At 45.5% G+C, this 15,424-nt stretch overlaps 1 protein-coding gene across 2 annotated transcripts in view; it reads right to left on the bottom strand.

Moving 5' to 3' along the window:
* LOC137346305 (interferon-induced very large GTPase 1-like) overlaps window positions 1-15,424 on the bottom strand; it is a 60,355-nt gene that overhangs the window by 22,253 nt on the left and 22,678 nt on the right. For both annotated transcript variants that reach the window (XM_068009790.1, XM_068009789.1), the window contains exon 3: window positions 4,500-4,607. In XM_068009790.1, coding sequence (XP_067865891.1) covers window positions 4,500-4,607 — 108 coding nt within the window. The remainder of the gene's footprint in view (window positions 1-4,499; window positions 4,608-15,424) is intronic.

Genomic DNA, 15,424 nt, shown 5'->3' with positions numbered 1-15,424 from the left:
CTCCATAGCTACCACTGTCAACACTCTGGGATGTAGAATATCAGGTCCTGGGGAGATATTAAGCTTCAGCCCCATTCATTTCTCCAATACAACCTTCTTACTAATACTAATTTCTTTCAATTACTCATTCCCCCGAATCGCTTGGATCTCTAATTCTGGGAGATTTCTTGTATCTTCCTCAGTGAAGATAGACACAAAGTAATCATTTAGCTTCTCTGCCATTTCTCTATTCCCCATTATAAATTCTCCTGACGCTGTCTGTAATGGATCCACATTTGTCTTAGCCAAACGTTTCCTTTTTACATACCTGTAGAAGTTTTTACAATCCGCTTTTAGGCCTTTCTCAATACATAATACTAGATCTAAAATAGCCTGTTCTCTAGTTGATTCCCGAACATACTGCTCTAGAAAACCATCCCTAACACACTCCAGAAACTCGTCCTCCACAGCATTAGTGCTCATTAGGTTTACCCAGTCTATATGCAGATTGAAGTCACCCATGATTACTGTATTACCCATGCCAGATCCTTCTCTAATCTCCCGATTAATACCTTTCCCCAAGCTACCACTACTGTTTGGTGGCCTATAAACAACTGCTGCCCCTTGCTATTACTTAGGTCCATCCAAACAGGTTCCACATTTTGTTTTTCCGATCTGAGATCTTTCCTTACTAATGTACTGATCCCATCCCTTATTATGAGCACAACAGCACCTCCTTTTTTTTTTGCCTATCTTTCCAAAATGTTGAGTACCCTTGAATATTTGGAAGCTCTAATACAGGTGGGAAGTATACAGTAAATGGCAGAACCCTGAGGAGTATTGACAGGCAAAGAGATCTGGGAGTACAGGTCCACAGGTCACTGAAAGTGGCAACGCAGGTGGATAAGGTAGTCAAGAAGGCATACAGCATGCTTGCCTTCATCGGTCGGGGCATAGAGTATAAAAATTGGCAAGTCATGCTGCAGCTGTACAGAACCTTAGTTAGGCCACACTTGGAATATTGCGTGCAATTCTGGTTGCCACACTACCAGAAGGACATGGAGGCTTTGGAGAGGGTACAGAAGAAGTTTACCAGGATGTTGCCTGGCCTGGAGGGCATTAGCTTTGAGGAGAGGTTGGATAAACTCGGATTGTTTTCACTGGAACGACGGAGGTGGAGGGGCGACAAGATAGAGGTTTACAAAGTTATGAGTGGCATGGACAGAGTGGATAGTCAGAAGCTTTTTCCCAGGGTGGAAGAGTCAGTTACTAGGGGACATAGGTTGAAGGTGCGAGGGACAAAGTTTAGAGGGGATGTGCGAGGCAAGTTCTTTACACAGAGGGTGGTGAGTGCCTGGAACTTGCCGGCGGGGGAGCTGGTGGAGGCAGGTACGATGGTGATGTTTAAGAGGCGTCATGACAAATACATGAATGGGATGGGAATAGAGGAATACGGTCCCCGGAAGTGCAGGAGGTTTTAGTTTAGGCAGGCATCAAGATCGGCGCAGGCTTGGAGGGCCGAATGGCCTTTTCCTGTGCTGTTCTCTTCTTTGTTCTTTGTTCAGTTCCCAGTCTTAGTCACCTTGTAGCCATGTTTCCATTATGGCAATTAGATCAGACCTATTTGCCTCAATCAACAACCCTAATGCGAATGCTGCATGCATTCAGGCCGAGTGCCCTTACCTTGTCTCCTTTACATCATTCTGCATTCTAAGCCTAGCTGATGCTCATCTTTGTTTCACCTGCCTTCTAATATCACTTGCTACTTTTCTACCTCCTGCTACCAGCTTTACTTCCTTCCAATTTGAGCTACCCTCAGGTTTCCATCCCCTTGACAAGCTAGTTTAAACCCTCCACAACAGCACTAACAACTCTCCCTGCGAGGATATTAGTTCTGGTCCTGTTAAGGTGCAGCTTGTCCATCTTGTACAGGTCTCACCTACCCCGGAACTGGTCCCAATGCCTCAGAAATATGATGCCCTCCCTCCTACGCCAATTCTCCAGCCACGTGTTCAATCGATCAATCCTCCTATTCCTCTGCATCCTCCTATTCCTCTGCTCACTAGCACCTGGCATTGGGAGGAATCCTGAGATTACTGCTTTGGAGGTCCTGCCTTTTAATTTCTCTCCTTACTCCCTAAAATCTGCTTTCAGGACCTCATCCCTCTTTTTACCTAGGTCATGTGTGTCATTTCCGTATCTCCTTATTTTCATTTGCAATATTACTCTCATATGTTTTAAAAGGGCCCATATTAACCCTGACTATAATTTTTCTTTAATGCAATTGCTGTTACGGACAGGTAGGAGATGATGGCCGTAATTTCTACTTTTCATCTCTCAATTGATCATAGTGTTTTTTTTTTAAATAGTGTTTTAGTCCCTGAGTTTTTAAGGGTCAAATAGACAGACGAACGATAGGTTTCCTCATAGGTTAAACTATTTATTAAACAATACCCGAAAATGTTCACAACCTTACCCACTCACACCTGCACACACACGAGAAAAGATCGAGATTAGAGAATAGCCTGCATTTTAATTCCAACTGTTGTAAAAGGAGTTCACTTTGGAACCTTCTTTGTTCTCCTGGAGGGGTTCTTAACAGGCCTGATGTTCCTTTTCTTGGTTTGCTGAATATTGCAGACTCCTTTGATCAAGGCATAGTCAAAACTGCTGGACAATCTTATTAAAATTTCTCAGATGGGGAGTTTTAAAGATCACCTTTGCAGTTACTGCCTTGATGGTTTCAGGATAATGCAGGCAGGGTCCTCTTCTTGGATGGAATGGATTTCTCAGCTGCTGGCTTTCTGTCTCTCTCTCTCTGTCTGTCTTTCAGAGAGATTTTTTTTAAAAAGAAAAATCCTTATCAGGTTTAGTTTCAGTCAGGTGACCATGGATGGTCTCCCCTGGGGTGTTCATACAATGTCTTTGAACGTGTGGCCATTGTTACACAATGGGGTTTGACTGTGGCTTGTCTTGGTAAAGTGGTGTTCATTTCCAACCATTATCTTGGCTTTGAATTCGGAGGTCTTTGTCAACCCAATTCTTGAAGATAATAGCCATTTAGCATCGAATGGCCTGTTTAACATTTTAATGGGCCTTCCCCAGGACTAGTCCAGGCGGATGATGGGTGTTGTCTCCAACAGTTGCTATGTATTTTTCAGTGCGGGGTGGGGGGGGGGGGGTCACCTGCCCTCTTACTCCATCTTGTCTACAGAAAAATGTGTCCATTTTTTGGAGTTTCATTCATCAGTTATTTTTAGAGTTCATAATTGCTCCTGTTCACTTTATAGTTCATAACTGACCCTTGCATGAGCGTGACATTGTAAGTATAATTGTAAAATCATTTTGTATTAATCTTGATTTCCTTCACATTTCTTTTCATATTTCCTGTTTACAGTTCTCAATATCATTTTGTCTTCCTTTGCTATTCTTTACATCTCTCCCAATCCCCTGGATCTACACTATTCTTAGCATGTTGAAACACCCTTTCCTTTAGTTTTATCTGATCTTTCACCTATTTTGTTGACCATGGTTGTTTTATTTGGTAAGTGGATCTCTTGTCCATTAGGAATATATATGGGTCCTATATTAAGCTAATTTTTGAACCCGTCCTACTGTTCATTTGTAGTTTTATCTGAAAACTGTTTTGAACAGTTTATTGTCATCAGTTCTTTGTCTCATCCTGTTAAAGATAGGCTCACCAAAATTTAAAATCTTAGTATCTGTGTTGCTTTTCTCCTTTTTAAACCTAACATTGATTTGATCATGCAAAAGCAAATGACTGCAGATGCTGAAAATCTGAAATAAAGCTCAAACATCGCTAACAGTGGCTTCTTTTTCCACTCCCATACCTTCACCCTCAGAGTTCCCCAAGAGTCTATGCTTGGCCCTCTCCTCTTCCTCATTGGTATTCTGCCGATTGGTGTGATTTCCACAGCCTCTTCTGCAATTCTACATTGACGTCTGTGCAAAACATCTTCCCTCCTTTCAGGTACATCTTTTAGACCAAGCTTTTATTAACTCTTCCAAACAACACTTCCTTCATGCTTGATGTCAGCTTTTTGATGATGTCTCTGTGAAGCACTTTGGGATGCTAAAGACACAACATAAATGCAAGTTGTTGAGAAAGTTTGGTGCTAACCTTGGCAAGGTGGAGAAATGGGCAGCAGTGATTTAACTGCCGGTTTTACCCCCATTCCTTACATTCAATAGGAGGGCTACTCAGGCAGGCTGTATAATGGATGGCTGATCTGCAACCACCACCAGCACCCCCCTGCCACACACCCCCCACTGCACCATTCCCATTCCGGGGCATGGAAGAGATTATGATATAGGGGGGTATGTCAAGAGGACTGGGAGCTGTGTGCAATCTAGATAAGAGGTCATGTGGAATCGATCTTGTGGACAGCTGGAGATAAGTTGAAAGATGTCAGATTTTGGGTGAAGGGAAAAGAGCCCAGGGAACCTGCAACTGATAGAAAGTGAGTGCAATTAATTTGGTAATTGAATCTGTTCCATACCATTAGATTGAAGGTAGAGCCAGATCAAAATCAGCAGAGCACCAACTGTGATGGAAAGAATCACTGGAAGAAAGATTGTCGAAACTCTGAGCCAACAAAGAAATCGATCTGTAAATGACAGGAAACAATTCACATTAATCCTGGGAGAAACATCATCGTAATGAGAGAACATTTTCACAGGATATTGTTTGAAGCAAATTCATTAACATTCCAAAGGAAGAAATCGTCCCGCTGTGTTTAGACTTTTTTTTGTTATTCGTTTCATGGGATGTGGGCGTCGCTGGTCAGGCCAGCATTTATTGCCCATCATTAAGTGCCCATCAGAAGTTGATGGTGAACTCCCTTCTTGAACCGCTGCAGTCCATGTGAGGTAGGTACACCCACAGTGCTGTTAGGAAGGGAGTTCCAGGATTTTGTCCCAGCGACAGTGAGGGAATGGCGATATAGTTCCAAGTCAGGTTGGTGGTTTGGAGGGGAACTTGCAGGTAGTGGTGTTCCCATGCATCTTGTCCTTTCAGGTGGTAGAGGTTGCGGTTTTGGAAGATGCTGTCTAAGGAGTCTTGGTGCGTTTCTGCAGTGCATCTCGGAGATGGTACACACTGCTGCCATTGTATGTGCAGGGAGTGAATGTGGGTGCCAATAAATTGGGCTGCTTTGTCCTGGATGGTGTCGAGCTTCTTGAGTGTTGTTGGAGCTGCACCCATCCAGGCAAGTGGAGAGTACTCCATCACACTCCTGAGCAATCCAGGGTAAGAATAATTAACTGGGGGAAAGCCAACTGGGGGTAAGAATGGAGCTGGGGCGAATAAATTGGAGGCACAAATTGTCAGGAAAACTAACAGATGAACAATGGGCTACCTACAAAGAAGAGATAGTGCGGGCACAGTCAAGGTATGTTCCCTCAAAGGGGAAAAGTAGAGCAAACAAATCCAGAGCTCCCTGGTGACAAAAGAGATAGAGATTAAGATAAAGAAGCAAAAGTGTGCTTATGACAGATGCCAGGTAGAAAATACTATTGAGAATCAGGCTGAATATAAAAGTTCCAGAGGTGAAGTGATAAAGCAAATAAGTGAAGCAAAGAGAGAGCATGAGAAGAGACTGGCGACTAGCATTACAGGAAATCCCAAGGTTTTCTATAAATAGTAAAAGGGTGGTAAAAGGAGGAGTGGGGCCAATTAGGGACCAGAAATGGGATTTACACATGGAGACAGAGGGCATAGCTGAGGTATGAAATGAATACTTTGCATCTATTTTTATCAAGGAAGAAGATGGAACCCAGGTAATGTTGAAAGAGGAAGTAAGTCAGACACAAAAGGGGTCTAAAATTGATAAAGAAGTAGTATTAGATTGGCTGTCTGTATTTAAAGTGGATAAAGAAGCAGGGCCGGATGAGATGCATCCAAGGATACTGAGGGAAGAGAGAGTGGATATCGCAGAGGCACTGGCCATAATTTTCCAGTCTTCCTTATACTTGAGGGTGGTGCCAGAGGACTGGAGAATTGCAAACATTACACCCTTGTTTAAAAAAGGGTCCAAAGATAGGCCCAGCAACTACAGGCCAGTCAGCTTAACTTTGGAGGTGAGATAACCTACAGAAAAAATAATTCAGGACAAAATCAATAGTCACACGGACAAATGCAAGTTAATTAAAGGAAAGCCAGCATGGATTTCTTAAGGGAAAATCATGTTTAACTAATTAGCTGGAGTTTTTTGAGGAAAAAACCAAGAAGTTGCAGCAGCTTTTTCAGAAGCGGAGAGTGCAGAGCGAACTGTCAGCTGGGAGGTCAGTTTCAGTTTAAAGTTAAAGTTAATTCCCTTTTGTTTCGGAGGACCAGGGGACTGCTGGGTAAGTCAAAACCTATATATTTGGCCAGTGGCTGAACCCGAGACACTACACGTGCAGTGTCTCCCACCCGCCCTCCTCCTCTAACCAAAAAAAAAAGGACTCTGGTGTGGTGATAAGGTAAGCTTTTTATTTTATTTCTTCTGTATCGTGTGATTGGTAAAAATGTACTTTCTTCTTTTACTTTTTTGACTTATCTATTAATTGGTTATTTGAAAAAGACCACAGCAGAGAAGAATCAAAGTATTTAGCTCATAAATTTATATAAATTAATAAAGTAATTAACTAAGTAGAGATGGCTGGGCAGGTGATGTGCTGTAGCTGTATGATGTGGGAGCTGGCTAATCCCATTGTGAGCGGCAGGGACTGCATCTGCGGGAAGTGCACCCAACTCCAGCTCCTCGAGAACCGCGTTAGGGAACTGGAGCAGGATGAACTTCGTATCATTCGGGAGGCGGAGGGGGTTATTGAGAGGAGTTATAGGGAGGTAGTCACACCTCAGGTAAAAGAAGTAGGTCGATGGGTTACCGTCAGGGGAAGGAGAGGGAACCAGCAGGCAGTGCAGGGATCCCCTGTGGCCGTTTCCCTCAACAACAGGTATACCGTTTTGGATACTGTTGGGGGGGGACGACTTACCAGGGGTAAGCAATGGGGTACAGGTCTCTGGCACAGAGTCTGTCCCTGTTGCTCAGAAGGGAAGGGGGAAGAGGAGCAGAGCATTAGTCATTGGGGACTCCATAGTTAGGGGAACAGATAGGAGGTTCTGTGGGAACGAGAGAGACTCACGGTTGGTGTGTTGCCTCCCAGGTGCCAGGGTTCGTGATGTCTCGGATCGTGTTTTTGGGATCCTTAAGGGGGAGGGGGAGCAGCCGCAAGTCGTGGTCCACATCGGCACCAACGACATAGGTAGGAAGAGAGATGGGGATTTAAGGCAGAAATTCAGGGAGCTAGGGTGGAAGCTGAGAGCGAGAACAAACAGAGTTGTTATTTCTGGGTTGTTGCCCGTGCCACGTGCTAGCGAAGAGAGGAATAGGGAGAGAGAGGAGTTGAACACGTGGCTGCAGGGATGGTGTAGCAGGGAGGGTTTTGGTTTCCTGGATAATTGGAGTTCTTTCTGGGGTAGGTGGGACCTCTACAAACAGGATGGTCTTCACCTGAACCAGAGGGGTACCAATATCCTGGGGGGGAAGATTTGCTAGTGCTCTTCGGGGGGGTTTAAACTAATTCAGCAGGGGGATGGGAACCTAAATTGTAGTTCCAGTGTACAGGATGTTGAGAGTAGTGAGGTCAGGGATAAGGTTACAAGGACGCAAGAGGGCACTGGCAAGCAAGAACTTGGTTTAAAGTGAGTCTACTTCAATGCCAGGAGCATCCGGAATAAGGTGGGTGAGCTTGCAGCATGGGTTGGTACCTGGGATCTCGATGTTGTGGCCATTTCAGAGACATGGGTAGAGCAGGGACAGGAATGGATGTTGCAGGTTCCGGGATTTAGATGTTCCAGTAAGAACAGAGAAGATGGTAAAAGAAGGGGGGGTGTGGCATTGTTAATCAAGGAGAGTATTACAGCGACAGAAAGGACGTTTGAGGACTCGTCTACTGAGGTAGTATGGGCCGAGGTTAGAAACAGGAGAGGAGAGGTCACCCTGTTGGGAGTCTTCTATAGACCTCCGAATAGTTCCAGAGATGTAGAGGAAAGGATACTGAAGATGATTCTCGACAGGAGCGAGTGTAACGGGGTAGTTGTTATGGGGGACTTTAACTTTCCAAATATTGACTGGAAATACTATAGTTCGAGTACTTTAGATGGGTCTGTTTTTGTCCAGTGTGTGCAGGAGGGTTTTCTGACACAGTATGTAGACAGGCCAACCAGGGGCGATGCCACATTGGATTTGGTACTGGGTAATGAACCCGGACAGGTGTTAGATTTAGATGTAGATGAGCACTTTGGTGATAGTGATCACAATTTGGTTAGGTTTACCTTAGCGATGGGCAGGGACAGGTATATACAGCAGGGCAAGAATTATAGCTGGGGGAAAGGAAATTATGATGCGATTAGGCAAGATTTAGGATGCGTAGGATGGGGAAGGAAACTGCAGGGGATGGGAACAATCGAAATGTGGAGCTTATTCAGGGAGCAGCTACTGAGTGTCCTTGATAAGTATGTACCTGTCAGGCAGGGAGGAAGTTGTCGAGTGAGGGAGCCGTGGTTTACTAAAGAAGTTGAAGAGCTTGTCAAGAGGAAGAAGGCGGCTTATGTTAGGATGAGACGTGAAGGCTCAGTTAGGGCGCTTGAGAGTTACAAGCTAGCCAGGAAGGATCTAAAGGGAAAGCTAAGAAGAGCGAGGAGAGGACACAAGAAGTCATTGGCGGATAGGATCAAGGAAAACCCTAAGGCTTTCTATAGGTCTATCAGGAATAAAAGAATGACTAGAGTTAGATTAGGGCCAATCAAGGATAGTAGTGGGAAGTTGTGTGTGGAATCAGAGGAGATCGGGGAAGTGTTAAATTAATATTTTGCGTCAGTATTTACAGTGGAGAAAGAAAATGTTGTCGAGGAGAATACTGAGATATAGACTACTAGGCTAGATGGGATTGCAGTTCACAAGGAGGAGGTGTTATCTATTTTCACACTTTCCAAAATTGCTAAGTCCCCCGGTGCCAGATGGGATTTATCCTAGGATTCTCTGGGAAGCCAGGGAGGAGATTGCAGAGCCTTTGTCCTTGATCTTTATGTCGTCATTGTCGACAGGAATAGTGCCGGAAGACTGGAGGATAGCAAATGTTGTCCTCTTGTTCAAGAAGGGGAGTAGAGACAGCCCTGGTAATTATAGACCTGTGAGCCTTACTTCGGTTGTGGGTAAAATGTTGGAAAAGGTTATAAGAGACAGGATTTATAATCATCTAGAAAAGAATAAGTTCATTAGAGATAGTCAGCACGGTTTTGTGAAGGGTAGGTCGTGCCTCACAAACCTTATTGAGTTTTTCGAGAAGGTGACCAAACAGGTGGATGAGGGTAAAACAGTGGATGTGGTGTATATGGATTTCAGTAAGGCGTTTGATAAGGTTCCCCACGGTCGGCTATTGCAGAAAATACGGAAGTATGGGATTGAAGGTGATTTAGAGCTTTGGATCAGAAATTGGCTCGCTGAAAGAAGACAGAGGGTGGTGGTTGATGGCAAATGTTCATCCTGGAGTTTAGTTACTAGTGGTGTACCGCAAGGATCTGTTTTGGGGCCACTGCTGTTTGTCATTTTTATAAATACCTGGAAGAGGGTGTAGAAGGGTAGGTTAGTAAATTTGCGGATGACACGAAGGTCGGTGGAGTTGTGGATAGTGCCGAAGGATGTTGTAGGGTACAGAGGGACATAGATAGGCTGCAGAGCTGGGCAGAAAGATGGCAAATGGAGTTTAATGCGGAAAAGTGTGAGGTGATTCACTTTGGAAGGAGTCACAGGAATGCAGAGTACTGGGCTAATGGGAAGATTCTTGGTAGTGTCGATGAGCAAAGAGATCTTGGTGTCCAGGTACATAAATCCCTGAAAGTTGCCACCCAGGTTAATAGGGCTGTTAAGAAGGCATATGGTGTGTTAGCTTTTATTAGTAAGGGGATCGAGTTTCGGAGCCACGAGGCCATGCTGCAGCTGTACAAAACTCTGGTGCGGCCGCACCTGGAGTGTTGCGTGCAGTTCTGGTCACCGCATTATAGGAAGGATGTGGAAGCTTTGGAAAGGGTGCAGAGGAGATTTACAAGGATGTTGCCTGGTATGGAGGGAAGGTCTTACGAGGAAAGGCTGAGGGACTTGAGGTTGTTTTCGTTAGAGTGAAGGAGGAGGAGAGGTGACTTAATAGAGACATAAGATAATCAGAGGGTTAGATAGGGTGGATAGTGAGAGTCTTTTTCCTCGGATGGTGATGGCAAACACGAGGGGACATAGCTTTAAGTTGAGGGGTGATAGATATAGGACAGATGTCAGAGGTAGTTTCTTTACTCAGAGAGTAGTAGGGGCATGGAACGCCCTGCCTGCAACAGTAGTAGACTCGCCAACTTTAAGGGCATTTAAGTGGTCATTGGATAGACATATGGATGAAAATGGAATAGTGTAGGTCAGATGGTTTCACAAGTCGGCGCAACATCGAGGGCCGAAGGGCCTGTACTGCGCTGTAATGTTCTATATTCTAGGATTAATGAGGGCAATGCTGTTGATGTGGTGTACATGGACTTTCAAAAGGCATTTGATACAGTGCCACACAACAGACTTGTGAGCAAACTTGTAGCTCATGGAATAAAGGGGACAGTAGAAACATGGATATGAAATTGGCTGAATGACAGGAAACAAAGAGTAGCGGTTAATGGATGTTTTTCAGACTGGAGGAAGGTTTGTAGTGGAGTTTCCCAGGGATCAGTGTTGGGACCCTTGCTTTTCCTGATATATATTAATGACCTAGACTTGGTGTACAGGGCAAAATTTCAAAGTTTGCAGATGATACGAAACTTTGAAGCATTGTGAACTGTGAGGAGGATAGTGTAGGACTTCAAAAAGGACACAGACAAGTTGGTGCAGTGGGCAGACAGGTGGCAGATGAAGTTCAATGTGAAGAACCATTAAGTGATTCATCTTGGTAGGAAGAACATGGAAAGACAATATAGAATAAAGGGTACAATTCTAAAGAGGGTGCAGGAACAGAGGGGCCTAGGTGTATATGTGCATAAGTCATTGAAGGTGGCAGGACAGGTTGAGAGAGCAGTGAATAAAGTATACAGTATCCTGGGCTTTATTAATAGAAACATAGAGTACAAGAGCAATGAAGATGTGTTGAACTTGTATAAGGCACTAGTTCGGCCTCAGCTGGAGCATTGCGTTCAATTCCGGGCGTCGCACTTGAGGAAAGATGTGAGGGTATTGGATAGAGTACAGAAAAGATTCATGTGAATGGTTCCAGGGATGAGGAATTTCAGTTATGAAGATAGATTGGAGAAGACTATTAAGACTGTTTTCCTTGGAGAAGAGAAGGCTGAGAGATGGTTTGTTAGAGATATTCAAAATCATGATGGGTCTGGACAGAGTAGATGGAGAGAAACTGTTCCCACTTGTGAAAGGATCGAGAACAAAAGGGCAAAGATTTAAAGTATTTGGTAAGAAAAGCAAAAGTGACATGAGGAAAAACTTTTTCACGCAGCAAGTGGTTAAGGTCTGGAATGCACTGCCTGAGAACATGGTGGAGGCAGGTTCGATTGAAGCATTCAAAAGGAAATTTGACAGTTATATGAAAGGGAAGAATGAACAGGGATATAAGAAGGCAGGGGAATGGAACTGAGGGAGTTTGCTCTTTGAGAGCCAGTGCGGACACGATGGGCCAAATGGCCTCCTTCTGTGCTGTAACAATTCTGTGATTCTGTGACTTGTGCCTTATCGATGGTGGACAGGCTTTGAGGAGTCAGGAGGGGAATTACTTCCCGCAGGATTCCTAACCTCTGACCTGCTGTTGTCGCCACGGTATTTATATGGCTACTCCAGTTCAGTTTCTGGTCAATGGTAACCCCCAGGATGTTGATAGTGGGGGATTCAGCAATTGTAATGCCACTGAATGTCAATGAGAGATGTTTAGATTCTCTCTTGTTGGAGATGGTCATTGCCTGGCATTTGTGTGGCACGAATGTTACTTGCCATTTATCAGCCCAAGCCTGGATATTGTCCAGGTCTTGCTGCATTTCTACACAGACTGCTTCAGTATCTGACAAGTTACGAATGGTGCTGAACATTGTGCAATCATTAGCGAACATCCCCACTTCTGACCTTATGAATGAAGGAAGGTCATTGATGAAGCAGCTGAAGATGGTTGGGCCCAGGACACTACCCTGAGGAACTCCTGCAGTGATATCCTGGAACTGAGATGATTGACCTCAAACAGCCACAACCATCTTCCTTTTTGCGAGGTATGACTCCAGCCAGCGGAGTTTTTTCCCCTAATTCCCATTGACCTCGGTTTTGCTAGGGCTCCTTGATGCCGTACTCAGTCAAATGCTGCCTTGATATCAAGGGCAGTCACTCTCACCTCACCTCTTGAGTTCAGCTGTTTTGTCCATGTTTGAACCAAGGCTGTAATGAGGTCAGCAGCTGAGTGGCCCTGGCGGAACCCAAACGGAGCGTCACTGAGCAGGTTATTGCTAAGCAAGTGCTGCTTGATGGCACTGTTGATGACACCTTCCATCACTTTACTGATGATTGAGAGTAGGCTGATGGGGCGGTAATTGGCCAGGCTGGACTTGTCCTGCTTTTTGTGTATAGGACATACCTGGGCAAATTTTCACATTGCCGGGTAGATGCCAGTGTTGTAGCTATACTGGAACAGCTTAGCTAGGGGCGTGGCAAGTTCTGGAGCACAGGTCTTCAGTACTATTGCCGGAATATTGTCAGGGCCCATAGCCTTTGCAGTATCCAGTGCCTTGAGTCGTTTCTGGATATCACGCGGAGTGAATCAAATTGGCTGAAGTCTGGCATCTGTGATGCTGGGGACTTCAGGAGGAGGCCGAGATGGATCATCAACTCGGCACTTCTGGCTGAAGATTGTTACAAATGCTTCAGCCTTATCTTTTACAGTGATGTGCCGGGCTCCCCCATCATTGAGGATGGGGATATTTGTGGAGCCACCTCCTCCTTTTAGTTGTTTAATTGTTCACCACCATTCAAGACTGGATGTGGCAGGACTGCAGAGCTTAGATCTGATCCATTAGTTATGGGATCACTTAGCTCTGTCTATCGCATGCTGCTTACGCTGTTTGGCACGCAAGTAGTCCTGGGTTGTAGCTTCACCAGGTTGACACCTCATTTTGAGGTATGCCTGGTGCTGCTCCTGGCATGCCCTCCTGCATTCTTCATTGAACCAGGGTTGGTCTCCTGGCTTGATGGTAATGGTAGAGTGGGGGATATGCCGTGTCATGAGGTTACAGATTGTGGTTGAGTACAATTCTGCTGCTGATGGCCCTCGGTGCCTCATGGATGCCTAGTTTTGCATTGCTAGATCTGTTCAAAATCTATCCCATTTAGCACAGTGGTAGTGCCACACAACACGATGGAGGGTATCCTCATTGTGACGATGGGATTTCATAAGGACTGTGCAGTGGTTACTGCTACCAACACTGCAATGGACAGCTGCATCTGCGGCAGGCAGATTGGCGAGGATGAGGTCAAGTATATTTTCCCCTCTTGTTGATTCTCTCACCACCTGCCACAGACCCAATCTAGCAGCTATGTTCTTCAGGACCCGGCCAGCTCGGTCAGTAGTGGTGCTACCGAGCCACTCATGGTGATGGACATTGAAGTTCCCCCACCCAGAGCACATTCTGCACCCTTGCCACTCTCAGTGCTTCCTCCAAGTGGTGCTCAACATGGTGGAGTACTGATTCATTAGCTGAGGCAGGGGGTGGGGGAGCAGGAGGTGGTAATCCTCAAGAGGTTTCCTTGCCCATATTTGTCCTGCTACCATGAGACATCATGAGGTCTGGAGTCGATGTTGAGGAATCCCAGGGCAACTCCGCCCCAACTGTATACCACTGTGCCATCAACTCTGCTGGGTTTGTCCTGCCGGTGGGACAGGACATAGCCAGGGATGGTGATAGAAACATAGAAAATAGGACCAGGAGTAGGCATTCCGCCCTTTGGGCCTGCTCCGCCATTCAAAAAAGTTCATGGCTGATTATCTAATTCAGTACCCTGTTCCCACTTTCTCCCCATATCCCTTGATTCTTTTGGCATTAAGAAATATATCTATCTCCTTCTTGAATATATTTACTGACTTGGCCTCCACTGTGTTCTGTGGTAGAGAATTCCCCAGCTTCACCGCCCTCTGGAGTGAAGAAATTTCTCCTCATCTCGTTTCTAAATGGCATACCCTGTATCCTAAGACTGTGACCCCTGGTTCTGGACTCCCCAGCCATCGAGAACATCCTCCCTGCAGCTAGCCTGTCCAGTCCTGTTAGAATTTTATAGGTTTCTATGAGATCCCCTCTCATTCTTCTAAACTCTCGTGAATATACCTGGGTTGCCTCCCAGGTGCCAGGGTACGTGATATCTCGGATCGTGTTTTTGGGATCCTTAAGGGGGAGGGGGAGCAGCCCCAAGTCGTGGTACACATAGGCACCAACGACATAGGTAGGAAGAGAGATGGGGATTTAAGGCAGAAATTCAGGGAGCTAGGGTGGAAGCTCAGAGCGAGAACAAACAGTTGTTATCTCTGGGTTGTTGCCCGTGCCACGTGCTAGCGAAGCGAGGAATAGGGAGAGAGAGGAGTTGAGCACGTGGCTGCAGGGGTGGTGTAGGAGGGAGGGTTTTGGTTTCCTGGATAATTGGGGCTCTTCCTGGGGTAGGTGGGACCTCTACAAATAGGATGGTCTTCACCTGAACCAGAGGGGTACCAATATCCTGGGGGGGAGATTTGCTAGTGCTCTTCGGGGGGGTTTAAACTAATTCAGCAGGGGGATGGGAACCTAAATTGTAGTTCCAGTGTGCAGGATGTTGAGAGTAGTGAGGTCAGGGATAAGGTTATAAGGACACAAGAGGGCACTGGCAAGCAAGAGCTTGGTTTAAAATGTGTCTACTTCAACGCCAGGAGCATCCAGAATAAGGTGGGTGAGCTTGCAGCATGGGTTGGTACCTGGGATCTCGATGTTGTGGCCATTTCAGAGACATGGGTAGAGCAGGGACAGGAATGGATGTAGTGGGTTCCAGGATTTAGATGTTTCACTAAGAACAGAGAAGATGGTAAAAGAGGGAGGGGTGTGGCATTGTTAATCAAGGAAAGTATTACAGCGGCAGAAAGGACGTTTGAGGACTCGTCTACTGAGGTAGTCTGGGCCGAGGTTAGAAACAGGAGAGGAGAGGTCACCCTGTTGGGAGTTTTCTATAGACCTCCAAATAGTTCCAGAGATGTAGAGGAAAGGATAGCAAAGATGATTCTTGACAGGAGCGAGTGTAACAGGGTAGTGGTTATGGGGGACTTTAACTTTCCAAATATTGACTGGAAATGCTATAGTTCGAGTACTTTAGATGGGTCAGTTTTTGTCCAGTGTGTGCAGGAGGGTTTT

Source organism: Heterodontus francisci, chromosome 29, assembly GCF_036365525.1.
Source record: "Heterodontus francisci isolate sHetFra1 chromosome 29, sHetFra1.hap1, whole genome shotgun sequence".
Classification (NCBI taxonomy): Eukaryota; Metazoa; Chordata; class Chondrichthyes; order Heterodontiformes; family Heterodontidae; genus Heterodontus; species Heterodontus francisci.
The sequence above is the reverse complement of the archived record's forward strand: the minus strand, read 5'-3'. Positions and strand labels throughout refer to the sequence as shown.